Source organism: Perca flavescens, chromosome 19 (genome assembly GCF_004354835.1).
Source record: "Perca flavescens isolate YP-PL-M2 chromosome 19, PFLA_1.0, whole genome shotgun sequence".
NCBI classification, from domain to species: Eukaryota; Metazoa; Chordata; class Actinopteri; order Perciformes; family Percidae; genus Perca; species Perca flavescens.
In genome coordinates, this window is record NC_041349.1 from 2,619,939 (window position 1) to 2,642,534 (window position 22,596).

Consider the following 22,596-nt stretch of genomic DNA (forward strand, 5'->3'; position numbering starts at 1 on the left):
TTGGGGTTCCTAAACATAGCCTACTGTTCTGTACTATACTATATATATGTCCGGTTGCACTCATTAAGTTATCATCTGAGCAGATTTCTCTCATTCAAAGAACTCTGAGTTGTAGTTTAAAACGTTTACAGCCAATTCATTTGACCTATCGGATTCAATTTCAAAAATGTTCAAAATGAAAACAATTTAAAGAACTATTACTCATTCACTCTCACTCCAACTCAATTGAAAAACACAGTTATTCTTTGCATCTGCACTTTATTATACACAGAGCCCTCTCCTCAGCCTCTAGACTGGTAGCACAAACGATATAAAAAAAACAATAAAATTAACAGAAAGAACAGTGTTGTCCACACATTGTTTATCCTGGTCACTCAGGTTTCTTTGCATCTGCAGTTTATTCATCCTCCGGTGGCACAAACTATGCAAAAAAAATAAAATAAAACTAAAGCTCTCCTCAGGCTCCATTTGCCTGGCTGGCAGTTCCAAAGAATCTGAACTGTCTTCCGACAGACCCTTCGCCTCCACCGCAACCTCCAACAGACCCTCTGCATCTTCTTCCAACGGACCCCTCTCCTCAGCTCAGGGGGTCCCACCGTCGGCAACGCTTCACCTAAAACGGTATAAAACATAAATGAATACGAATAAATGAAAAAGATGAATGACTTAGGCAAGTCTTTTGTCACTATACTTTGTCTTAACTTTTTCACTTACTGTTGTTCTCCAAGAGAGCCATCTGGGACTGCCACAGGAAATATGTCCTTCTGTGGGAAATAAATCAAAGAAAAAAAGAAAAGATATAGTTTAACTAACCCAAACACTGATAAAACTTATTTAGATTTTTTGGACACCTTAAACACCCTTCATTTATTAAAACTTCATAAGTGGTTCAATGGGAAAAGACCAAGCTTCTACCTGTGGGACCCTTTAATGTAAGAAACACATTTGACTTCCAATCCACCTTGTGCAATTGTTTGTTAGATTTAATAAATGCTTAAAACAACTTCACCATGAACTGAAAAAGAGGCTGCTGCTGCAATTTTGGTACATTTACAGGAAAAAAAAAAAGAATTATTTTTATTAGATGAGGAGCCTAAGCTCAAAATTATGAAGCAGAGAGTTACATGACTTTGCAAAGGCCAGGAGGCTGCTGGGTACCAACATCATATGTATTGCAATGAGAAAAGACCCAGCTTCTACCTGTGGGACCCTTTAAAAGGAAGAAAATGTCATTTGAGCTACAATCAGCTTCAAACTTAACCAGAAGACTCACAGAGACGTACAGAATGATACAGATCCAATTTCTGCAATATTCTTTTCTTCACCGTTTTAGTTATTTGTATACATTTGGGTAAATTATACTCACAATCGGTGTTTTGACTTCAACCGGACTCAGAAGAACCAGGCTGTCAGGGACTAAGGGTGGAGTCGGTCTCTCAGTGCTGCTCCTAGAAAAGGCAAAGATAAATTAGGCAAATACCACTCATGTGTAGAGTGTTGAAACTGATGATAGGACTCAACCCCATAATTGGAAAAGATCAATGGTATTTGAAAAAAGGAAAATTAAAAGTCTGAAGGAGCCCCTCTTCCTCCGCTTCAGATGACACTTCCTAGATAAATACACAGAGTATATGGCGTCAATTTTCGATTGAAAGATATTACGGTGTGTGTAAAAATGTGTGGGTCTAAGGGCACCCTTACCCTATCGGTTTTGAAAAGGCACTTTCCATCCCTTTTGGGCCTTTTAGGGAGAGGAGGTTTGGAGGAGTCTCTCTTCTGTTCTGCTTCAGATTTGGAGGGCCGCTTTCTTATTGGACAACTTGGCCTAGTTATTTTAGGCTCCTTGTCTGGGTGTTCATTTGCACCATCCTCCTCTGTGTCCCGCTCTTCCTCCTCCATTTCTTGGTCTTCTACCTCATCCTCTGAGTCCCGTTCCTCTACTACTACTACTACTTGTTCTTCTTCTTCTTCCTCCTCCTCTCCCATGTCCTGCTCATCCTGGTCCTCCACACTGTCCCGGTCCTCGACCTCGTCCTCCTCTGTGTCCTCTGTGGCTCTGTGGTCCTGGGTGCCTGCTTTTTTATTGTTCTTGACAGCATAAGTGGAGATCGCCATGACGGATAGATTTCGGCTTTTAAACACCTCAGCCGCCGGGTCTTCCGCTGAGCAAAGCAATGGCAAAACGAAACGGAAAGTAAGTGATGCTTTTTCAGTGCGTATAGAAACCTACAGCTAGCAGACTGCGTGGAAATAGCAGCTGAATTTGACCAAACCGCATTGGATTATAATCACAATTAAGGTTTAACGAACCATGATTAAACTTCTTCGCCGTGTGCTCATCGTGACACATGAAGGCCACCACTCGTTTGTACGCCTTCGAGCCCAGTTGCCTCTTTGACTAGAGGAATGAAAAAATGTAAAACAGAAAACACACAGGACTAAAATGCATGCCACATTTCACCACACATTATTGCATATAAGAAAAACTAGATTAGAAGTTGTCTCACATAAGTAGCCACAGAGGAACGGAGGAGGTTGAAGCTCGGAGCCTTTCCCAACTCCAACGACTCCCACGCCTCCTTGAAGTATTCGGGGAGCTTGAGGCACTCCGAGCCACTGGAAGTGTGAAAGAAGGTTTCTGCCTCTAGACCTCCCTCTATGCGAGACCGGAGACAGTTGTATCTGAGGAACCAGGAGTACTCCTTTTTTGTCAGCGGTATGGCCGCCTGCCCAAAGTAGCGAGCCGTCTTGTGCTGTTCCACCTATAATATCAAAAATCATGACATTTCTCTCAGAGCAACTCAATCAACATACAATGAACTTTGCAGTTAGCATTGTTGTACTTACCCGTACGATGCGATCGCCATTTTTTAATTTTTCTGCTGCTTTGACCTCTTTCCGCGTCATGTTGACCACGGCGCCTTTTCTGTGCCCAGTCACCGCCACGATGTAACCACTCAGGAGCCCGAAAAACATCCTCTGCCTCTTTTTGTCTACTGGATTTTTCTCAAGAGAATCTGTAAAAGCACAGGAAGATCACTTAATGCAACAGTTAAGTGCTTAAGCTACGGACTACGGACCACACACACACACACACACACACACACACACACACACACACACACACACACACACACACACACACACACACACACACACACACACACACACACACACAGCGAAGCCTACCTCACTATCACTAGACCACTACCCAACATTTTATCTATATAGTGCTTTTTTTTTTTTTAACAAGTGGGATTTTCACTTTACAGAATCCAGCCTGAGCCAGTTTCTACGTGCAAGACCCCGTACTGTAAAGACCAGCCTCAATATTAGCCCAGTGATGTGCTCAAGAACCAGCAACGGGGAAGCTTTAAGCTCAGGACTCACCATTAGCATATCAAGCACGATTCTAATGTAGAACATAGACAAACAAACTTTTATGGATCAACACATAGCTAAACCCAGTTTCTGGGTGCGAGTCCTAATGTTAGGTCAGCAGGCCTGCCCACAGCTCAAGTATATAATATAGTCTGATGTCAAATACACATTATATTCAAACTACTGCATTGAGCAGTGATTCTTACCGAGTGCAGCAGAAATCTTTGCTGGTGCGTTTTTAACAAACCACGCATGATCACTCGCTTCCACCAGTTCAACTGAAAATTGAAACAATTTATCATACATGTGTTCTGCGTTTTTTGATTTGACAACAAATAGGAGGTGGGGCGATGTGATCTTACCGGACTTTTTGCGGCGCTGGGCCAGTTGTTGCCCTAGCACAGCTCTCGCCACGTCCCTAATCCTCGCCTGGAGTTCCACTAGCAGCGCATTTAGGCTTTTCACGCCTATTTTCACCCCTTCTGGCGCCATACTGGTAACATACCTCACAAACGCAACGGCATCCGTCAGGTAGCTTTTTATGGTCGTCGGTTTGAAGTTGTTGTCAGCCAGATGGGCTGCAAATCTTGAAATACAATAATATCAATTAGGTTATGTCTTCTACTCTTTTACACATTGATAGTCCTTACAATTTTGTACTTACCTCCTGATCCGACCGTAGTCCTTCAGAAAGAGAAGGTTCACATGTGGAACAGCGGGCTTGGACATGAACGTCAGAAAGTAAAGGACGTGGTTAGCTCGCTGGCGGGCATTCTCCCTTATTTTCCGCGTAGGATCGCTTCCTTCCTTGTGCTCCCTGAACTCCTCTACCAGTTTAACTAAAATTACAAGAACACACAAGTCCACAAAACAAAAGCCACAAAATTATGAAACTAAGGGAAAAAAGAAAGAAAGAAAAAAGTAGTTTGACATTGACAGGAGAGTTATATTTACCGTATTGCGGCGCTTTCGATGGTGAAAAGGGCTTGTGCCTCTTGTGCTTCACTGCCTGAAATTGGAGAATATGAGCTTAGTTTGTCACATATATTGCAGTGCACGGCATTTTATCCATCCAATGTTTCAATGGTAAAAGACCCGATTTCTATCATCGGGACCCTTTAACGTAAGAAACGCACAGTTGAGGAATAACACAATGCTCACCTTTTCTCGACTGGTTGAAGAGTGCAACTGTTTAAGTTCGTCACTCCGTTCTATTTCGGCTTCCAGCAGCTTTTTCACCACCTGCACCTCAGCAGCAAGGATCACACAGTTCTTGCAGTGGGGGGATGGAGTCCTCACAACCGGCTTGTTCCTCCTAAACAACGTTTTTCTCGGTGAACGGCTGGCAGGTTTGTTCAACGGCGTCGCACTGGCGGAAGGAGTTGCAAACGGCTTAGCAGCGGAGAGGGCCACGACCTCACCGCCATGTGGGACTGACGAAGGGTCCTCGAACTTCCTCCTGATCCCCTCTTGTATAGCTGCTTCGTCGATCTCATCGAGATGGGATACCATCGGCGGGTAGGGTTTGGACGCCCTCAGCAACGCCAGTTGTCGCACAATGTAACGGTCCTTTGCCTTTTGGACGTATAATGTCACCATATTGTTCTGAAAATATGAAAGTTAAAAATGTTAGTCTCTCTAAAAACAAAGTGGGAGAATGAATTAATAAATATATATTTATTTATTTATATATATTTCACAATAAGGAGAATTCTTTTAAATTAAGATTAACCTAATACCCAGATTCTACATGCGAGTCCCTTTAAAGTAAAAACCTGCAGGTCTCTACTGTAACCCAAAGCAGTCTGAATAAATCTGCAATGCTGGTGCTCGTTAGCTCTGACTTCTCCAAAATGACTTCAGAAAAGTGACTTCATGAAGTCATCAGATTACCATGCAACATATGGGGCCCTATTTTAACGATCTGAAACGCAAGTATGAAACGCAAAACGCAAGTAGCTTTGTGGGCGGATCCCGACGCAAATCTAAAATGGGTTGGTCTGAAGTAGCTAGGTGTGGTTTGGGCGTAACGTGCAATAAACCAATCAGAGCGTCATCTCACATTCCCTTTAAGAGCAGGCGCGCTTGTTCCATGGCGGATTGCTATTATGACGGCGGATTTGTCTGGCGCACGCCAGCGGGAGCTGTCTGAGATGCGGCAAAGTAATAAATGCCCGGGTATAAATAATAAATTGGCCGGGTGCCGATGTTGCTGCGGCCTCTCGGGCGCATCTCCTCAAGTCTGGAGAGGATTGCTGCAGCCATGGAGGCTCCAAACGCCCCACCTGCTCCTGTTGTGCCCCTTCCTCCCCCCCACTCCATCTCCGTCCACCCGCTCCACCAGGAGCACATCGCGCATTACTCCCGGACCAGATCCCGCCGGAGTTCAACATCACGTCTCCTTAAGTCCTATAATATTTTCTCATTTATGTCATCAACACATCCATGATTCATGGAAATGTTGTGTAAATCACAACAAGCCACAAAGCATGCTGGGACTTTTTGAGGACTGTACTGTAAAGTGCCTCCTGACCTATCCAAACACCTGAAGCGCATTTTCAGTAATATTTTCCTTTGTAATTATATATGGTTTGCAAAAATGGGAACTGCTGCATCCGTTTAGATGAGAGAAGTGTATGCGCGTTGTGCACACGCTACATTATGGCCAAGCATGCGCCCCTAAAATAGCATCTGAATAACGCACCACTGACTTTAGACCAGGTTTTTCCTGGTCAGTGGGGAATTGTTTTCTGAAACTGCAGAATAGCACAAAGTAACATTTGCGCCGGAACACGCCTCCTCTTTTCGCTGAACCGCCCCCAGGAGCGCAAATACATTCCCTAATTTACCGACGTGCGGCTGTGGAGGGAAAAGTCTGCTGTGCGTAGGGTGCAAAATAGGAATGATACATGCGTCGGTGTACAAAGGCAATTGCGCTGAGTGCAAGATAGGGCCCTTAATGTAAACATTTGCAGGGCCCAATCGCATTCTAGAGCTGCATTTAGGGATCTGGAATGGCCTCACCAAGACACAAAAACCACACAGGGACTAACTTCCAATTCTTACCCCCAGCTTGTGCACTTTCTGCAGGTGCTTGTCCAGCCTGTTTATTTTCCTGGAGTTGCATAGTCGGACCGGGCAATCCAATTCGGCCGAGAAACTGTAGAAGTAGAGTAAAAAAGATTGACTGCCTACATTTTTGGCGTATAGGAAGTTTAGCAATTAAATAAAAATAATAAAAAAATACAGTGAGCGTAACAAGCAGGAACAGGTGAAATACATCAGGGAGGGGCAAACACAAGGCAGGAAGTTGAAGAAGACATGACCGAAGAGAACAGACAGATTCCAAATACAAAAGGAAACCCGACACAAATATATATGGCTTCTACCATTGGGACCCTTAAATGAATTGTTGCTGCAATTTTGGTACATTTACAGGGAAAAAAACACAAATATTTTATTAGATGAGGAACCAAAATTATGCAGCAAAGAGTTAAATGCGTTTCAAAAGGTCAGGAAGCCGCTTGGAACCAGCTTCACATGTATTTCAATGGGAAAAGACCCAGCTTCTACCTGTGAAACTCTTTAATGTTAAAAACTCTTGTTTGGGCTCCAATCAGCTTAAAACTCGACCAGAGGACTCAGAGATAGTAATAGCATGACTTTCAAACCCATAGTGAAGCTATAAATTAGTTCTAAAGATAAATAAATGCATATAGATACATAAATACATTAGATAAGACACTTACTGTCTGTGTGACAACTTGCAGAGAAGGTTCAGTTCGGTTTTGTTGCACACCTGTTCACCTAGTTTCAGGTGTTGCATCAAATCATTGTACTCAAGCCCACAAATTGGACATTTGTGCCCTGATTTGCCCACTTTGGGCTTGTGGGTTGAAGCCTCATCCCTCTCCATCCTCTCTTGTAACTCGCTCTATACATGGAAACAAAAAGCACAAAAGAACATTTTTTAAAGGTATGAATTAATTATTTTGTATCAAATTAGGCCGAGTTAAATTCATGTATCTCATACTTTATTTTAATTCAAAGGTCCCATTGTGTTAAGAATGTTCTAATTGGGAAACAACACATTAAATTCCTTTTTAAATGCAATTTTATTTATACGATGCAATGGTTGAAAATATGTTAATCCTGACTTCATTAACAGTGCGATAACCACATAAAACCCATTAAAAAAATAATAAATAAATAACATCACGTGTACACCATTAAATACCATTAATTTGCATTCATGTGTTAAATGACCTGCCAAAACTTCCGGAAAAATTATGTAACGATTGGCATGGTTTTATTTCAGTTAGCCTAATAGCTGGTTTGATTTGCATTGATATGGATCTTATCTCAGTTAGCTATTAGGCTAACTGAAATAAAACCATGCCAATCTCTAGGTATGGTGAAGGGTATGTGATGATGTGGGGGGGCTATTTTAATTTCAAAGGCCAAAGGAACTTTATCAGGATGCATAGTATCCTGGATCCATGAAATAACTGGCTTTTAAAAATAAACATCTGCCTGCCTCTATGGGAATCTAACATAGGGGTATGTATGTATAATTATGGCCGCTGTATTTTAAGGAAGAACATTTATTTATTTACAATACATTATTCATTCCCAAAAAAATTGGTGTCCTTAAAAGGTCGGATTTTTCCTCATTTTTTTAATTAAGGCATTAAAAGGTATAGTGGAGGATTTTCACGAATTTTAGAAAAGAACCGCCCTCTCTACTTTTTGAAAAAATGCACACGCGCAACACTCTGCTCCTGAGAGGGAACGCCTATTAAACGTGTGCACGAGAGTGCACGGTTTACAAGTTGCTGTCGACATGGCTCATACAAGCCTACTTTCCAAAAGAAGATTTGCACTTTTTCACAAATTGAGATGTTTACCGTGTGTGCGCGGTGCGTGACTTGTGCCAGGGCTAGCATTGCTAATCATAGCTTACATCAACTTTTACTAGCAGTGATTTTAAATGGATTTCTCCAAATAGCCAAACTTTATCTGTGGAGTAGAAACTTGGCGACTGAGGCATCAGTGGGAAGCCCAACCTGTGCTTTTAGTGCACGCCAGCGTGTGAAATATTCTCCCAAAAACACTGGTCTTGTTTCTTTCTTCAGAGGCCTTTCTCTTCTTGTCATACAATTCGTAGACACTTTTTCTCTTGCGACCCTCAGACATTTTGAAAAAACACGGTGAGAACGGCGAGCTTCAATGAACGGCTGAAACCGTAGCTCAAGCTCACCACACATATACACCTGAAAGCTAGGGACGTGCACGTACAACGGCCTTACGTAAACATATCACCAGAATGATTGACAACTAAGAGGACCAATAGTCTTGATGATCCACCCGGAAAAAGAAAATCCTCCATTATACCTTTAAGATCAATTTCCAAAAGATGATTTTTTTATTCCTCTCTTTAGTCAACTTTAGCATGGGTATGAATACTTATGAGCAGCACTGTATGTGTGTGTGTGTCTGTCTGTGTGTGTTTATGTGTTTGTGAGAGAGTGTGTGTAGTAATCAGATGTATTTTGTAATAAAAAACAAACATTGTTTTTTATTAATTTATGAATTCTAGTGTGAATCATAGTGACTCAAAAATAATGAAAAAAATCAACATGTTCAGTAGATTAGTATTACCTTTCATTGGTCAGAACACGTCAATAAATGATTAATAACCCTTGTGTTGTCTTCACCGTCGGCCATGATCTTGTCATTTTCTTTTTACGCAAAAACGTTTTTTAAAAATGTTTTTGTCTGTCTTTTCAACGCTTTTTTTTTAATTCATGTTAAAAAAAAATAATTTAAATGATATTAAACCTAAATTTTGAGTTTGAAAAACAGCAGAAATGATGAATTATTTTGTCTAATAGAATAGTTAAGACCAGAGGATGGTGAGTGAAACACAGACGTGTTGTCTGTGTTCCACAGATTAGAAAGCAATTTGTGGCGGGGAGGAGGGGGGGTCGCCCTGTGTCACGGTAAAACCGCTAAAAACACCACGGTGGGAGGAGCTGTGTGTGTGTGTGTGTGTGTGTGTGTGTGTGACTCTGTGTGAGCGAGACACAAGTGCCAGAGAGACGGAGGAGAGCAGGGAAAGGCAATGCAGAAGAACGTGTTGTAAATAGCGTTTAAAATAGATAATAATATCGAAACGCAATGTGCAGAGGCCCGGTGTTGATAGTGAGGCGCACCGCCACACAATAGTCTATATGTGGGAAACACTGTGGCGTCTGACGGAGGTGACTGCGGCGGCTCTCTGCTGCAGCATGGCCGGGAGGTGTCGTCTCCCTGCCGGGTCACAACAGAGTGGTGTCTCGGTGTGCCAGTTTAGCTGGTGATCACGTTAACTGGTGATATTTGTATGAAATCAGTGAATATTCAACAAGGCCCGGCCCTGCGTTCTGCTCTGCCTCCGCCCCTCGAGTGCCAGAGGTTCACGTTTTCACAAGGTGTTTGCAAGTGAGACAAAGTAATGAATATCGCTGAAAACATCACTTGTTTATGTGTAATACATAAAACATTATCCACACAAATATGACACATACTGTATGAATGGAAAAAAATAAAACGAAACAATGCACTATAGATCTAGCTGGGATTCAAACCTTGGATGTCATGGACAAAAAAAGTTGACAAACTAGCTTCTATGTCATCTATACCACTACACTACACACCGCTGAAATGATTTTGTGATTTCTATCTATACATTGGACTTTTACAGTCCAGGAAGTTACAGTAACACAGGTTAACATATGAGAGAAATATTGACCCCATTTAAGACCTTATTCCATTTTGGGGATAAAAAGGAAAGACATCAGTCATGCTCACACGTGATTATTTATCATTGTTATTGTGGGCCATCTCATACGAAGAATCGGTGTACATTCATTAATATTGAGATTAGATTTCTGGGACTCTTCAGTCTGGAGTAACCTCTTTCTTTCACTCACCTCCTCCTTCTTCCTCTTGCTCCCTCGCTGCTCTGAGTCTCCCGAGGCCTCACTGACCACTTTCCTCTTTCCCTCCTTCTTCTTCTCCTCCTTCTCCTTGTGTTTCTGCATGTACTCTGCGATATGGTCGGGGCCGTCCAGGTTGTCTTCCGGCTCCCATGTGTTATCCTCACTGGAAAGGTGAGTGCAGACAGAAGAAATCTCCTCAGGCTTGGTTTTTAGGCAATAAATTCTCACTCTAATTGCTAATTCGTATTATTCCTTTTTTTCTATTGCCATTTTGCAAGAAAAAATAACTCTGTATGCAGCTCTATTGATATCAGTAATTGTGCATGTGTGTATTAGCTTTAAAATGCATAATTTCCAACTGAAGTCAGCATTAAGGGAGGAGACTGGACTTAAAGTTAGGTTTCACCTGGTCGGGGTCCGAGGCCGCACTTCTGTCGCAGTGTGTAAGGTAAGGTAAGGTAACTTTATTAATACCCAAAAGGTAGATTTCTCTTACAGTGGGGAATTGGGTGGGTCAGCATCCTTTTTACAGACACACACACATACATACATACATACACACACACAATCGGCAGCAGACTGTAGGACATCAACGTAACAAAGGAGACATTATTCATAAAATACACTATGTCAATGGTTCCAAAGGCACTAATATAATAACAATAATAAAAATAAACTAAATGCAGCAGATCTGTATTGCTACTACTTATTTCATATACGTATAGCCACTGGGACAAAGCTGTTTCTGTATCGCTTAGTTTTACAGGCTGGTACTTTATACCTGCGTCCCGACAGTAGAAGCTGAAAATCACCATATAACGGGTGGAAATGGTCTTTCAAAAAAGTTCCAGCTATCCTCTGTAACTGTTTGGAATACAGAGATTCTGGGTTGAGCAGTGGCATTCCTATCTGCTTACTGGACCACCTCACAATTTGAGTTCTATTTTTAAGAGACAAGTTCCCAAACCACAACACAATGCAAAAAGACAAAACGGATTCAATAAAAGCATGATAAAATAGAGTCATCAAGGTTCTATCAATGTGGAAGGAGGAAAGTTTTCTGAGACAAAAGAATCGCTGGTTTACCTTTTTATAAACATTGTCAGAGTTTGCCTCAAAAATCTGTTTGCTGTCAATAATCGTTCCAAGGTATTTGTAGGTTTCAGCACACTCCACTATTTGACCCTTTATGGTGGTGACTTCTTGTGCCTGAGGGAGTGTTTTCCGAAAATCAATAACCATGTCTTTAGTTTTTGAGATATTAATCTGGAGGAAGGATTTTTCACACCACTCGACAAAGTCCTGGATTACTGGGCCATGGCCAGTTTCATGGTCTTGCAGCAAACTAACAATTACAGAGTGGTCTGCATACTTTAAAATAGTTCTCTCTATTACTGTGACACATATTTGTGTAGAGGATGAACAGGAGAGGGACAGCACACATCCTTGTGGGGAGCATACAGCATCAGACAGTGTTCTGTTCACTCTTACCCTTTGTGTTCTGTTAGTTAAAAAGTACAGAATCCAGCCAACAATATTTTGACTTAGATCAAATTGTTCTAAAAGTCTCTCTGTTAAAATATGGGGTTGAATCGTATTAAATGCGGATGAAAAGTCAATAAATAAAAGCCTGGCATGTGTTCCCCTTCCTTCAAGATGTTTAAGAAGCAAATTCATTAAAGTGACTGAGGCTTCATTGACTCCCCTGAGTGGCCTATAGGCAAACTGCATTGGATCCAAAAATTTGAGACCTCACCAGATTCTCAAAAATCTTCAAAACAAGTGATGTAAGTGCAATGGGTCTAAAGTCATTAAGAGTTTTGGGGCAGTTTATCTTGGAAACAGGGACAACCCCAGCATCCTACCAGCATTTAAGGATATGCTGAGTCTCTAAAGACTTATTAAAAATATATTAAAAGACTGGACAAAGTTCTTTAGCACAGGATTTGAGTAACTGGGCACAGATGTTGTCAGGTCCGTAACTCTTATTTGATTTGTCCTTATGCAAAAAAAGGCCTTTGTGTATTTTTGTTCAATATAAAAAGATTGCTGATTGTCTTTAAGTTTATGACAAGCTTCCTGTATTTCTTTGCTAGAGTTAAAAATATCAAACCGGGAATAAAAACAATTTAGAGCATTCGCGAGACCAAAATCTGAGTCAAAGCCGTCTAAGGTGACAGTACTATGGCTTTTTGGTTTACTAAGGCCTGCAATGGCTTTCATACTTGACCAGGCGGAGCCAAGGATATTTGAAGCCATCTTATTTTCCAATTTTAATTTGTAATTATGTTTTGCTCTCAAAATCTCTATTTTCAATTCCTTGGTGGCTATTTGCAACCCAGAGGCTGCTCCATGTTTAAAAGCTAGTTTATTGGCCTGTATGGTAGATTTAACAGACTTACAGACTTATCGACCCAAGGTTTATTATGTAGGTATATTTTGACCCGCTTACATGTTATTATCATGTCCCTGCAGAAGGCAGCATAAGAACATGTGACATCAGCAAGTTCATCCAAATCATCATCACATGATTCTATAAACATAGGGTAAACGTACCCATTAAGCCCACCAAAATCTGAGTTCAGTTATTTTTCCTACATACTGACATAGTTTAACATAATCATTTCTTAAAATGTAAGATTAATCTCTCATTTGAAAATAAATGTATTTATTTGTGTATGCTTTATCATATAAAATAAAGATATTTTATGAATAAAGTCAAAAGTCTGGCATGGGCTTAATTGGTACCGTGGCACCATTTAAGCCCACATGTGTTCCAAATAAGCCCACAACAAAAATGATTGACAAAATATAAGTAATTATTATTTTATAGTTAGTGAAAACACCAAATATTTATTCAATAATATGTCTTACATTAACAAGTATCTAAAAAACCAATATCATGTTATGTTTGGCTTGCTTTAGCCAATTTGTCACTTGAACCAATAACGACCATCATCAAACCACAAACATGACTTGAAGAGCAGATGGGGAGAAAAGATAAGACTACAATTATTATTCTGATAAGTTACATTCATAGGTTTTATTTTTTTAATTTTGATAATATAACAATTTTAAAAGTAGTAAAAACACTGACACTAAGTCATTAACCTGTCTTACATTAACATTTACGTTACATTATATTAAGCATTTAAAAAAAAGTTTGTTTGCATGCTTTCGCCAACTCATCACCTGCACTAATAACATTTTAACATCAGATATCAAACATGACTTGTGTGGAGGCAAATTTTATTTTAACCATTTGTTTAATGATATTAACCATTGGTTTAATGATTGTTTTATAAGGCCACAAGATTTAGCTTCTTCATGTGTAGATTCAAAAGGCTCCAAGTGAAATAGTTGGCAACCGTGAACTATAGCCTAGAGAGTTATTTAGTTCTACTAGCCTGAACCTTCTCACATTGTTGACTTTTTGCTTAGATAGAAGTGGAGAAGGCCGAAGACTGTTTACTGTTGTTTAGGCTAATGTTAAGAACAGAGAGCAGAGGGGAAGGTGAGACAATGGTGTGACTGTTAATGATGTCCTCTTTTCAACTATGGCCATACTAAAAGATACATTTAGAGGGGGGGCTTAACAGAGGTCTTCACTATATGATGTTTGGATGTTTAGATTTTAGGTTAGGAAGACATTTTCAGTTGTGCTGCGTGTACCTTTGAAGCTGTGTTTTCTCCATTTGCAAATGTAAATAAATACTCAAAGACCAAACTTTGGTTTAATTCTCAAACAGTCGTTATTCGTTTTGATTTTATCATGAATATCACTAACGCTGTTGCTTGCAAAGTATGAACCTCCAACATGCCTGATGATTTTAGGACAACTAATCTAATTCTTCCTTTTGGATGTCATTTTTCTCACTGTAAACTAATTATTATGCAAATTAGGTTACATAACAATACTTCTGGCCAGTGTGTGATCTGTGATGTACTCTTGTTAATGACGTCAGTAAGGTAAAAGAACATCAAAGTCACAGGATTACAGTAAAAATGACAAAATTACAAATCTTTACATCGAAAATTCCTATCAAACTCATAATTTCAGGAATTTCCTATTGAAACACATGAGATGGGCTTAAATGGAACATACTGGGCTTAAATGGTTCTACAGTGACTACCGGGGAAATAAAGATGATATGTTAACACCAAAATGAAATAAATTTATAAAGATATGCCTGGAGCCTAAATATGCTGTAAACTTCCCATCATAGTTGTCCCTCTGTTGCCAAACTTTCAGAATTATCAAGGTATTTTCATTCAAAGTTGGCTTGCACTACCTGCTTTTTAGCTCACTGTACCATTTAAGCCCACCTTGAAAAAAAGGCATTTTAAAAAAATATTTAGCCCAAACCCAAACCATTTATTGTGTCTTAATTTGTAGATTGATGTAAAATGAATCAGAAAACATTTAGTGTACATACTTAACATTTTTAATCCTTCGGCAGTGTATTTATCAGTATGGCTATATTTTGACCTTGTGATTAGCTCGCTACGCTAACTAGCAAAGCCCATCTTTCCAAATGAAATCAAATAGTACAAATTGGCAAAAAACTACTTGATAATACACAACAATCAAATCATTAATTTCTCAATTTGCATAATATGAATGTACTTACCAAGTTAGTGGATGTAAATTGTTGAAAATAGATTCCTTCTGAGGGGTCCCAAAACACCAAAGTTTTGAGGTGACTTTATGTGAGCCTCCTTGAGACTGCACTGATGTAGGCTGGCATATCTCAACATTGACAAATGTGATTGGTTCTCAACAAAAACTGATGTGTAATTAAGAACTTGTTAGATTAGATGAAATAATGAGTAGCGTAAGACAGCCACCTCTTTTTTTTTTAATTGACTTCAAAGTTGCAAGTGGGCTTAAATGGTGCCTGGGCTTAATGGGTACGTTTACCCTATTCCAGTCAGTGCAGTCATAACAGTCCTGCAGGCACTGCATGGACTCCGCTGTCCAGACTTTGATGTCTTTGGTCTGGACTTTTCTCCTCTTTAGAAGAGCTCTGTATGTGGGAAGAAGGTGCACACAGTTGTGATCTCCAGAGCCCAGGGGGGGTAAAAGGTGTGATTTATAAGCCTCCTCTATGAACCAAAGCAGAGATCCAACATTTTATCCCACCTTATCTGACAGGATACGTATTGATAAAATTTTGGAAGAGTCGTTTTGATGGAGGCATGGTTAAAATCACCCAATATAAAATTTGGGGCGTCAAGCGAAATTGACTGTAGCTTTTGCACTACGTCAAAAATAATTTTGCACGCAGAAGAAGCATTGGCTTTGGGGTGAATATACACGGTTGTGACAAAGAGTTGGCGGAACTCGCGTGGCAGGTAGAAAGGACGCAAAGACACTGATGAGAGTTCCACATCTGGAGTACAGATAGACTCTCAGACAGTAACAGAGTTACAGTATCTTTTGTTCACATACAAACATACCCCTCATTCCTGGCTTTTCTGTGTCACTTCTGCATTCCGGTCAAGACGGTGCGGTGCTCCGAAGCCTTCAATCTGCAGGTCGGAATCTAGGTTGTGTCCGCTGAGCCACGTGTCCGTGAACGCCATCACACAACAGTCTTTAAAATCCTTTTGAAAAAGGACATTCCCTTGGAGTTCATCCATTTTATTCCTTAGAGATTGAACGTTCCCCAGGATCATCGAAGGCAGCGGAGTCTGCTTAAGCTGCTTTGTCAGCCATAATCGGACGCCACCTCAATTTCCACGGTTCCATCTCCGTCTACTTGTCTCCCTTGTTTCGCCATAAGTTTTATTATAGTCTCTTTGGATGAGGTCTGGTAGCTGTAGCGTGATGTCTGACATGCATTAAAGCTGGCCTCAAAATATGTGAATGTTTTGAGCAGCTCGCTTTCTGCTGTTAAATGTTCCTGGCTCCGCTGGCAGTATTAACTTCCCAGGTTAGCAGGTAAAGTAGCAGGAGTGATAGCGCAAGACTAAACAAGTCCATTTTCAGTAACATTAAAGAGCACCTTGTACCCCTGAATCACGTTAAAAAACAGCCACGAAAACACAAACCAAACTCACTCCAACCTCTCACAGTCGGTCGCAGCGTACACACTGCGCCCCAACACCTGGCTGAATAGTGTGCTCTGCAAGGAGGTGCTAGCAAAAGACAGCACCTCCACCTACTTGTGTGATTGAGGGTTTTCCGCACTGACGCTGATTAAAAACAAATACAGATCAAGGCTGCGGGTGGAGGACGACTTGTGTTTATTTCTCTCTGCAGTGCAGCCTTGCATCCAACACCTCTGCGCATCAAAAGCGCGGTCTCATCGGAGTGAGTTATAGTTAACCATGTTTGACTATATTAAAATGTTCTGTTTGAATGGAGAAAATGCAAGGGCTGATGAGGTGACCAATCCATAAGACTTCAGAGTGTCAAGTATCTCCTGCATTAAAGAGGTGATAGAATGATTATATAGGGTGTTTTACACTGTTCCTTAAGGTCTACTAATGGGGTATGTAACATTGGTTGGGCTGAAAATTGCCCGAATGCTATTTTATTAGGCCCTTAATTACCCTGTGAATATGGCTTTATTTGGAACAAGAGCTTTTCTTCCAAATATGGTATGCTCATGAATATTCAGAATGAGCTACGCGCTGATTGGCTTGAGCAAACTACATAGAAACACATGGGAGACTTAACAGCAGGCCTCATATTTCAGACACTGCAAAGTTATACATTGTTCACTTCTGAAACTTTTTTAAGCGAGAAATCAACTATATAAAGCTCAAATATGGGCCGTTTTACGAAAATTGATGGCTAATTGCAAATTTGGTAAGACTGTGTGTCGGAGTTCAGCCGCTGGTGCTGCCTCGCCGCCCACAGCAGGGACTACTAAACACCGCTGCCCTGCCAGAGCTCCAGGGCCTGTAACTCCTCTCTTCCTTCTAGCTAAATGGCCCGTTGTGTGATAGTGAGAGCGCGGTCAGCGAGCTTGTTACCACCAATCTCTTACAAAATGTTACACACATGTCACGCCACTTATACAACATCTAACTAAATGTCTTATAAAGCTAACAACGGTGTCCGGTTTCAAGTTAATGAATTTTTGTGAATTCCAGAAGAATTCTAAGAGGAGGCTAGCTAGCTCTCATTGATAGAGTTCCATCCAGCCGCAGGCTCTATCAATGAGACTCGCGGACAAGCAGCGTTTATTTCCCCAATCGTTTGTTTAAATAACTCAACACATTATAATTACACACATTTTAAGATTAACTGGAATCTGTGGTAAGAGATTGCTGGCGTAACAAGCTCGCTGACCGCACTCTCACTCACACACACCTGGCATTAGGAAGAGGGGAGTTGCAGGCCCTGGAGCTCTGTTAGGGCAGCGGCGTATGGTAGTCAGCGGCGAGGAAAAACTCCCTATTAAGAAGATTGTGGCCTGATTGCTGCGGACGAAGTAATGTAACACAGGGTGATACACTGGTAAAAGTTAATGACGTTTAGCCATGTATGCAGCTCATTTAAATAGCTCACTTTACCGTATTCTGTCAAACACAAACACATGCACACACAAACAGTAATTCTACACTGTGGTACTGCTAGACTTCCTAAAGTAATGAATGTAAAAGAGAGGCAGACTGACCGTCAGGTGGAGATCCATCTTGGCTGCTTCAGAACAGTCGGGCTCAGAGTCTCCACAGAGATCCAGGAGAGACGGGTCACAGGGCTGTAGTACACTGATACACACACACACACACACACACACACACACACACACACACACACACACACACACACACACAAACACACACACACACACAGAGCTTCATGTGAACAACAGGGTGTATTTCTCAGCTGTGGGATGTACAGAATGTACAGTAGGCAGGGGCGTCGGACTGGGGGTAAAACCAATACTGATTACCAGGACCCAAGGGGAGAGAGGGCCCTTGAAAAGTTTGGAATATATTTTATTTCACCTGGATATAGGTGAGCACAAACTAGAAAACCAAATCCATGGTGCTAAACAGCTTGAATATCTCCGTGACTATTAGTGCTAAAAAAAAAAAAAGACAACCCATAGAAAGAGCAGAACATACACTTTCAAATGATACATTTGGTTATACATGTAATCTGAGGTAAAGGCTAAATAAATAAACTACACTAACAATACTGTTTGCATAAAACACACCACTGTAATAGCCTAATTTAAAACATGTTTAATTTTAAATGAATAGGCTATAATGTCTATAATTAGCAGTAATAGGCTAATCAGTGTCATAGGCTTGGTAGCTCATTGGTAGATACATATCATGTCAACATTATAGTTATGTCAGATTTTGTAGAAGCAGATCTTAACAATGTGGAACACATGGCCCTCAGTTTCAGAAACTGTCACAGCAGGGAGTGGAGTAGCAACAGACCCCTCATCATCCTCTTTGGATTTGAGACAAGGTGAGCTTATATCAAAATTAAAGCAAACCATGTTTAGCCATTTTGACTGAAAGGTGTTAAGTAAAACTAACATGTTAGTGTGTTTTATTATGTTAGGTTACAATTAGGATAAGAGGTTAATATCAAATGTAGCCTTCATAGAGAAAGATGATAGAGAACATGTGATTGAGGATGATGGGAGTGAAGTAGAGCTGTCAATCTTCCTCTATAATACTATTCAAATTCCATTTGAGATTTTTTTTAATATTCAAATAATATTTGAATATTTAATGCTCAACTGCAGCCTGTTAAATATGTTCTACACTACTCAGGCTTATGCATTGTCAATGCCACTACAAGCATGTGGTTGTTGTTACACGTTCTGTCCACTAGAGGGACTTTATATTATAGACTGGCCCTGAGGTGACCTGCACACAACTTTGTTTACATTCATTTTCCACCACGAGCACACAGCGACAAACACAAATCAACAGAGAACTCTGGAATGAAACATGATCTAACAAGTGAAGCGGCTCTGTTGTAAAGTCTAACGGTGCTCGGTTAGCACAATGACATCATGTTAGGAAGCACAGCCGAAACCATGTGATATAAACTAGGTAAGTAACAAACGATGCTAACTGCATTAATAACCAAGCCAAACGGTGCTGTCACTACTATTTTAGTGATTTATAAACAACCTGTTTCCAGCAGATTGTCACGTTACTGAGAATACAGCTGTAAGAAGATAATATGACGTGGAAGTTAACTCTAACATAGGGCTTTGATTACAAAAAATCCTCGATGCAAAATGATTCCTCAAAGAATAAATCAATGTTATCCCTGATGGACGGTGTTTCCGCACGGAGCATTATTACTAACGCACAGACGCTGCTTAGTCTGCTGCTGGCGACACATGCCAGAGCGTAAATAGTGAGGAGCTAATGAGAGACAGGCTGGAGAAAACGACAGAAAGTGTCCAAAGTTTGGAATCAGTTCAAATGTAATTAAAACTAAAACTCTGTACAGTGTGTCTACTGCAAAATCAAACTAGCTTAGCACGATAATAGCATGACGTCAAAGCTTTAGCATCTCAACAGAAAACATGGAGTCTAACTTAATCATCCATTCCACGAAGAAGACCCAACAAAAGTAAATCACAGAGTCGTATGGACGATGAAACTACACCAAACACAACAATTACCAAAATCAAAAACAAGAAAATACGTAGTGGTGACCACGATCTGATCGAAAGAGCTGACGCGTTGACTATCCCTTTAAATAGCTGATTGTTGCCAAAAATGTTGCTTTTTTCCCTAGTTTTGGCTGTTTAAAAACGCAAAAACAAATTATCCGATTAATCAATCGATAAAGTGCTAGATTAATCGATTACAAAAAGAATCGATAGCTGCAGCCCTACTCTGACAGCTATAGGGGAGCTAACATAAACTTTAGCTTTCTCCATGAAGCTCCCAGCTACGCTAACGTTACCTCCCGACGCAGTTAGGAAACCATAACCAGCTAACTATTGATAACATTAGCATTTTGGCTCGGTTGATGCCGATTTTAAAGTCATGTTAAACCTATTTCCCGTCCTCCTTGCGATTTCCAGCCAGAGCCTGTCACTCCCCTATCTACTAACGTTACTCGCTACGTAAAGTTGGCTCTGTGATGTTGTACTAACGTTACTCGCTACATAACGTTAGCTCTGTGATGTTGTACTAAAGTTACTCGCTACGTAACGTTGTCTTAGACCTCACAATGCCTTGTGTTTCTCACTCCCGCTGTTATTGTTCATACGGCGTGACATGAATCACACATGCGGGTAGGTCAAGGCGAGAAGAGGGAGATTAGCTAACGTTAGCCAACATATTTATAAAAAAAAGTCACATTCGAATAGTAATTTCAGCATTGGAATAGTATTGATTTTTTTACTATTCAAATTATATTCGAATTTCGGTATTTGTAACAGCCCTACAGAGAAAACAAACAAAATTTAGTAGTAACCACAGTAAAGTAGGCTAGAGAATGTTTAGGCTACTCTAAGCATTACAGTTAATAGTTATTACCCTAAAAACATCTAGGCCTATAGATTCATGTGTACAGAGGCACGATTATATATTATTATTTTTATAATATAATTATTTTTTGGGAACATGGGGGCCCATCAGGACTGCCTATGCATAGGGCCCAGCGTCTTGTGCTACGCCCCTGACAGTAGGTCAGTAAAGTAGAGTACTTTACTTGAGTATGTCCATGTCCTCCTCCTTGCTACTTGTACTCCTGACAGCTTTAGTTACTTCCATCCCCTACCTGTATCTCCAGATGTACTGTAGTAGTTAGTGTGGTAGAAGTACTTTACAGCAGTAAAGGTTCGGAGTACATGTTAATTTACTCGGACTGAAAACTAACAGCAACTCATTAACAACAGCCTTTAGTGACGTTAGCTTAACAACGTTAGCGTTAGCTTCCTAACGTCGCCGTTAACTCTCATGTTTTCAGCCGTTAGCGACATGAGAACACCGTCTGAACGTTAACCAACATCTCAACCACGCTGACCGAGTCGCACTGACACGGTAAATGGGAACATACAGCGTTAAATGTCAAAGACTTACGTCCGGACGTCCGCCATGTCTGTTTTCAAATATCCACGGCACCACGAGCGATCTGATTGGCCGCTTGACGATGACGTGGCAGCGCGTTGAGCCAATCGGGAATAACTCTTTTCAAAATACTTTATTGTTAATGTTTCAGATCGACATTCACACTAAGTATAAATCAAACAGCATAAAGGGACAGATCTGTGCACAGACAGTAACAAATTTAAACATTTATTAAAAAATGTGGAAGAATCATCGAAGTAGGTATCGGATGCCTCGACGGTGAGAGACCTTCTTCATTTGGGAGGTTACATTTGAGTGTGTAACATGTTTTTAAAGCTAAGAGGGAAACACCCAAATATTTGAATTCCTCCACATTTTGGATTTTATGCAGCAGCATGAAAAGATATAGTATAGTATGTAAGAAAAGTGATAAAAAAAAAGAGTTTTCTTAATGTACGCGGTCAGTTGTGTGGTTCAAACTGAAGGTCAAACTGTGCTCTGATTGGTTGTTTCTGATCTCAGATCTGGGCTGTGTATCCGATAAGAAGACGAGAGGCAGTAATGCTGAAGCTGTTTATTGCAGAGAAAGAACCAGCGATCCAGTAGAATCCAGGACCCACCTTGCAACAGAAGATTGTTGCACCGTTCCAACAGTATCACAGCTGCTAAAGTCTGACATCTCAAGACAACGACTAACACACGTTTAACTCCGTTTTACACTGACTGCAGAGGCGTCCATGACGACACAATTCAAACAGTTTCTAAATTCACTTTTTGAGATAAATTTCTGAAATATTGCACACTAAATATCCAGATCAGGGATGGGTAACTGTTGTTGTAAAGTATCCTAGAGACACACACGCACACACACAGTGAGTCTTCTGTCTTCTTCTATCTGTTCTGACCTCCTCTTGTCCTCGTAACCTTTTCTCCTCTCCCGAACACACACACTGAATTAAAAAAAGCTATTTCCTGTTATTCTACTTCTCTGTCTGATACTACACAGTTTCTAACATACATTCACATTCCTAAACGGATAATAAAATGTAACTAAAACTTCAGCTAAACCCATCTGTGCTACCGAGCCTCATCATTGTACAGGGAATACAAGTGTGTCCTCCCTGGAACTTGTGACCAGCGTCTCATGACTACACACAACTCATAGCAATGAGCAGCACAATATAATATGAACTTTAATACTGACAATAACACA

General features: G+C 40.6%; 1 protein-coding gene across 1 annotated transcript in view; it reads right to left on the reverse strand.

Moving 5' to 3' along the window:
- Positions 1-276: 276 nt before the first annotated feature.
- LOC114574039 (uncharacterized) overlaps positions 277-22,596 on the reverse strand; it is an 80,857-nt gene continuing 58,537 nt past the window's right edge. The window contains exons 2-16 of the mRNA XM_028606325.1: positions 10,356-10,527; positions 7,131-7,315; positions 6,448-6,541; positions 4,543-4,986; positions 4,336-4,390; positions 4,046-4,220; positions 3,744-3,967; positions 3,588-3,659; positions 2,848-3,017; positions 2,508-2,762; positions 2,311-2,398; positions 1,702-2,162; positions 1,367-1,610; positions 715-764; positions 277-613 (exon numbers count right to left, since the gene is read on the reverse strand). Of these exons, the coding sequence (XP_028462126.1) occupies positions 1,539-1,610; positions 1,702-2,162; positions 2,311-2,398; positions 2,508-2,762; positions 2,848-3,017; positions 3,588-3,659; positions 3,744-3,967; positions 4,046-4,220; positions 4,336-4,390; positions 4,543-4,986; positions 6,448-6,541; positions 7,131-7,315; positions 10,356-10,466 (2,406 nt within the window). The 5' untranslated portion in view covers positions 10,467-10,527 and the 3' untranslated portion in view covers positions 277-613; positions 715-764; positions 1,367-1,538. The remainder of the gene's footprint in view (positions 614-714; positions 765-1,366; positions 1,611-1,701; positions 2,163-2,310; positions 2,399-2,507; positions 2,763-2,847; positions 3,018-3,587; positions 3,660-3,743; positions 3,968-4,045; positions 4,221-4,335; positions 4,391-4,542; positions 4,987-6,447; positions 6,542-7,130; positions 7,316-10,355; positions 10,528-22,596) is intronic.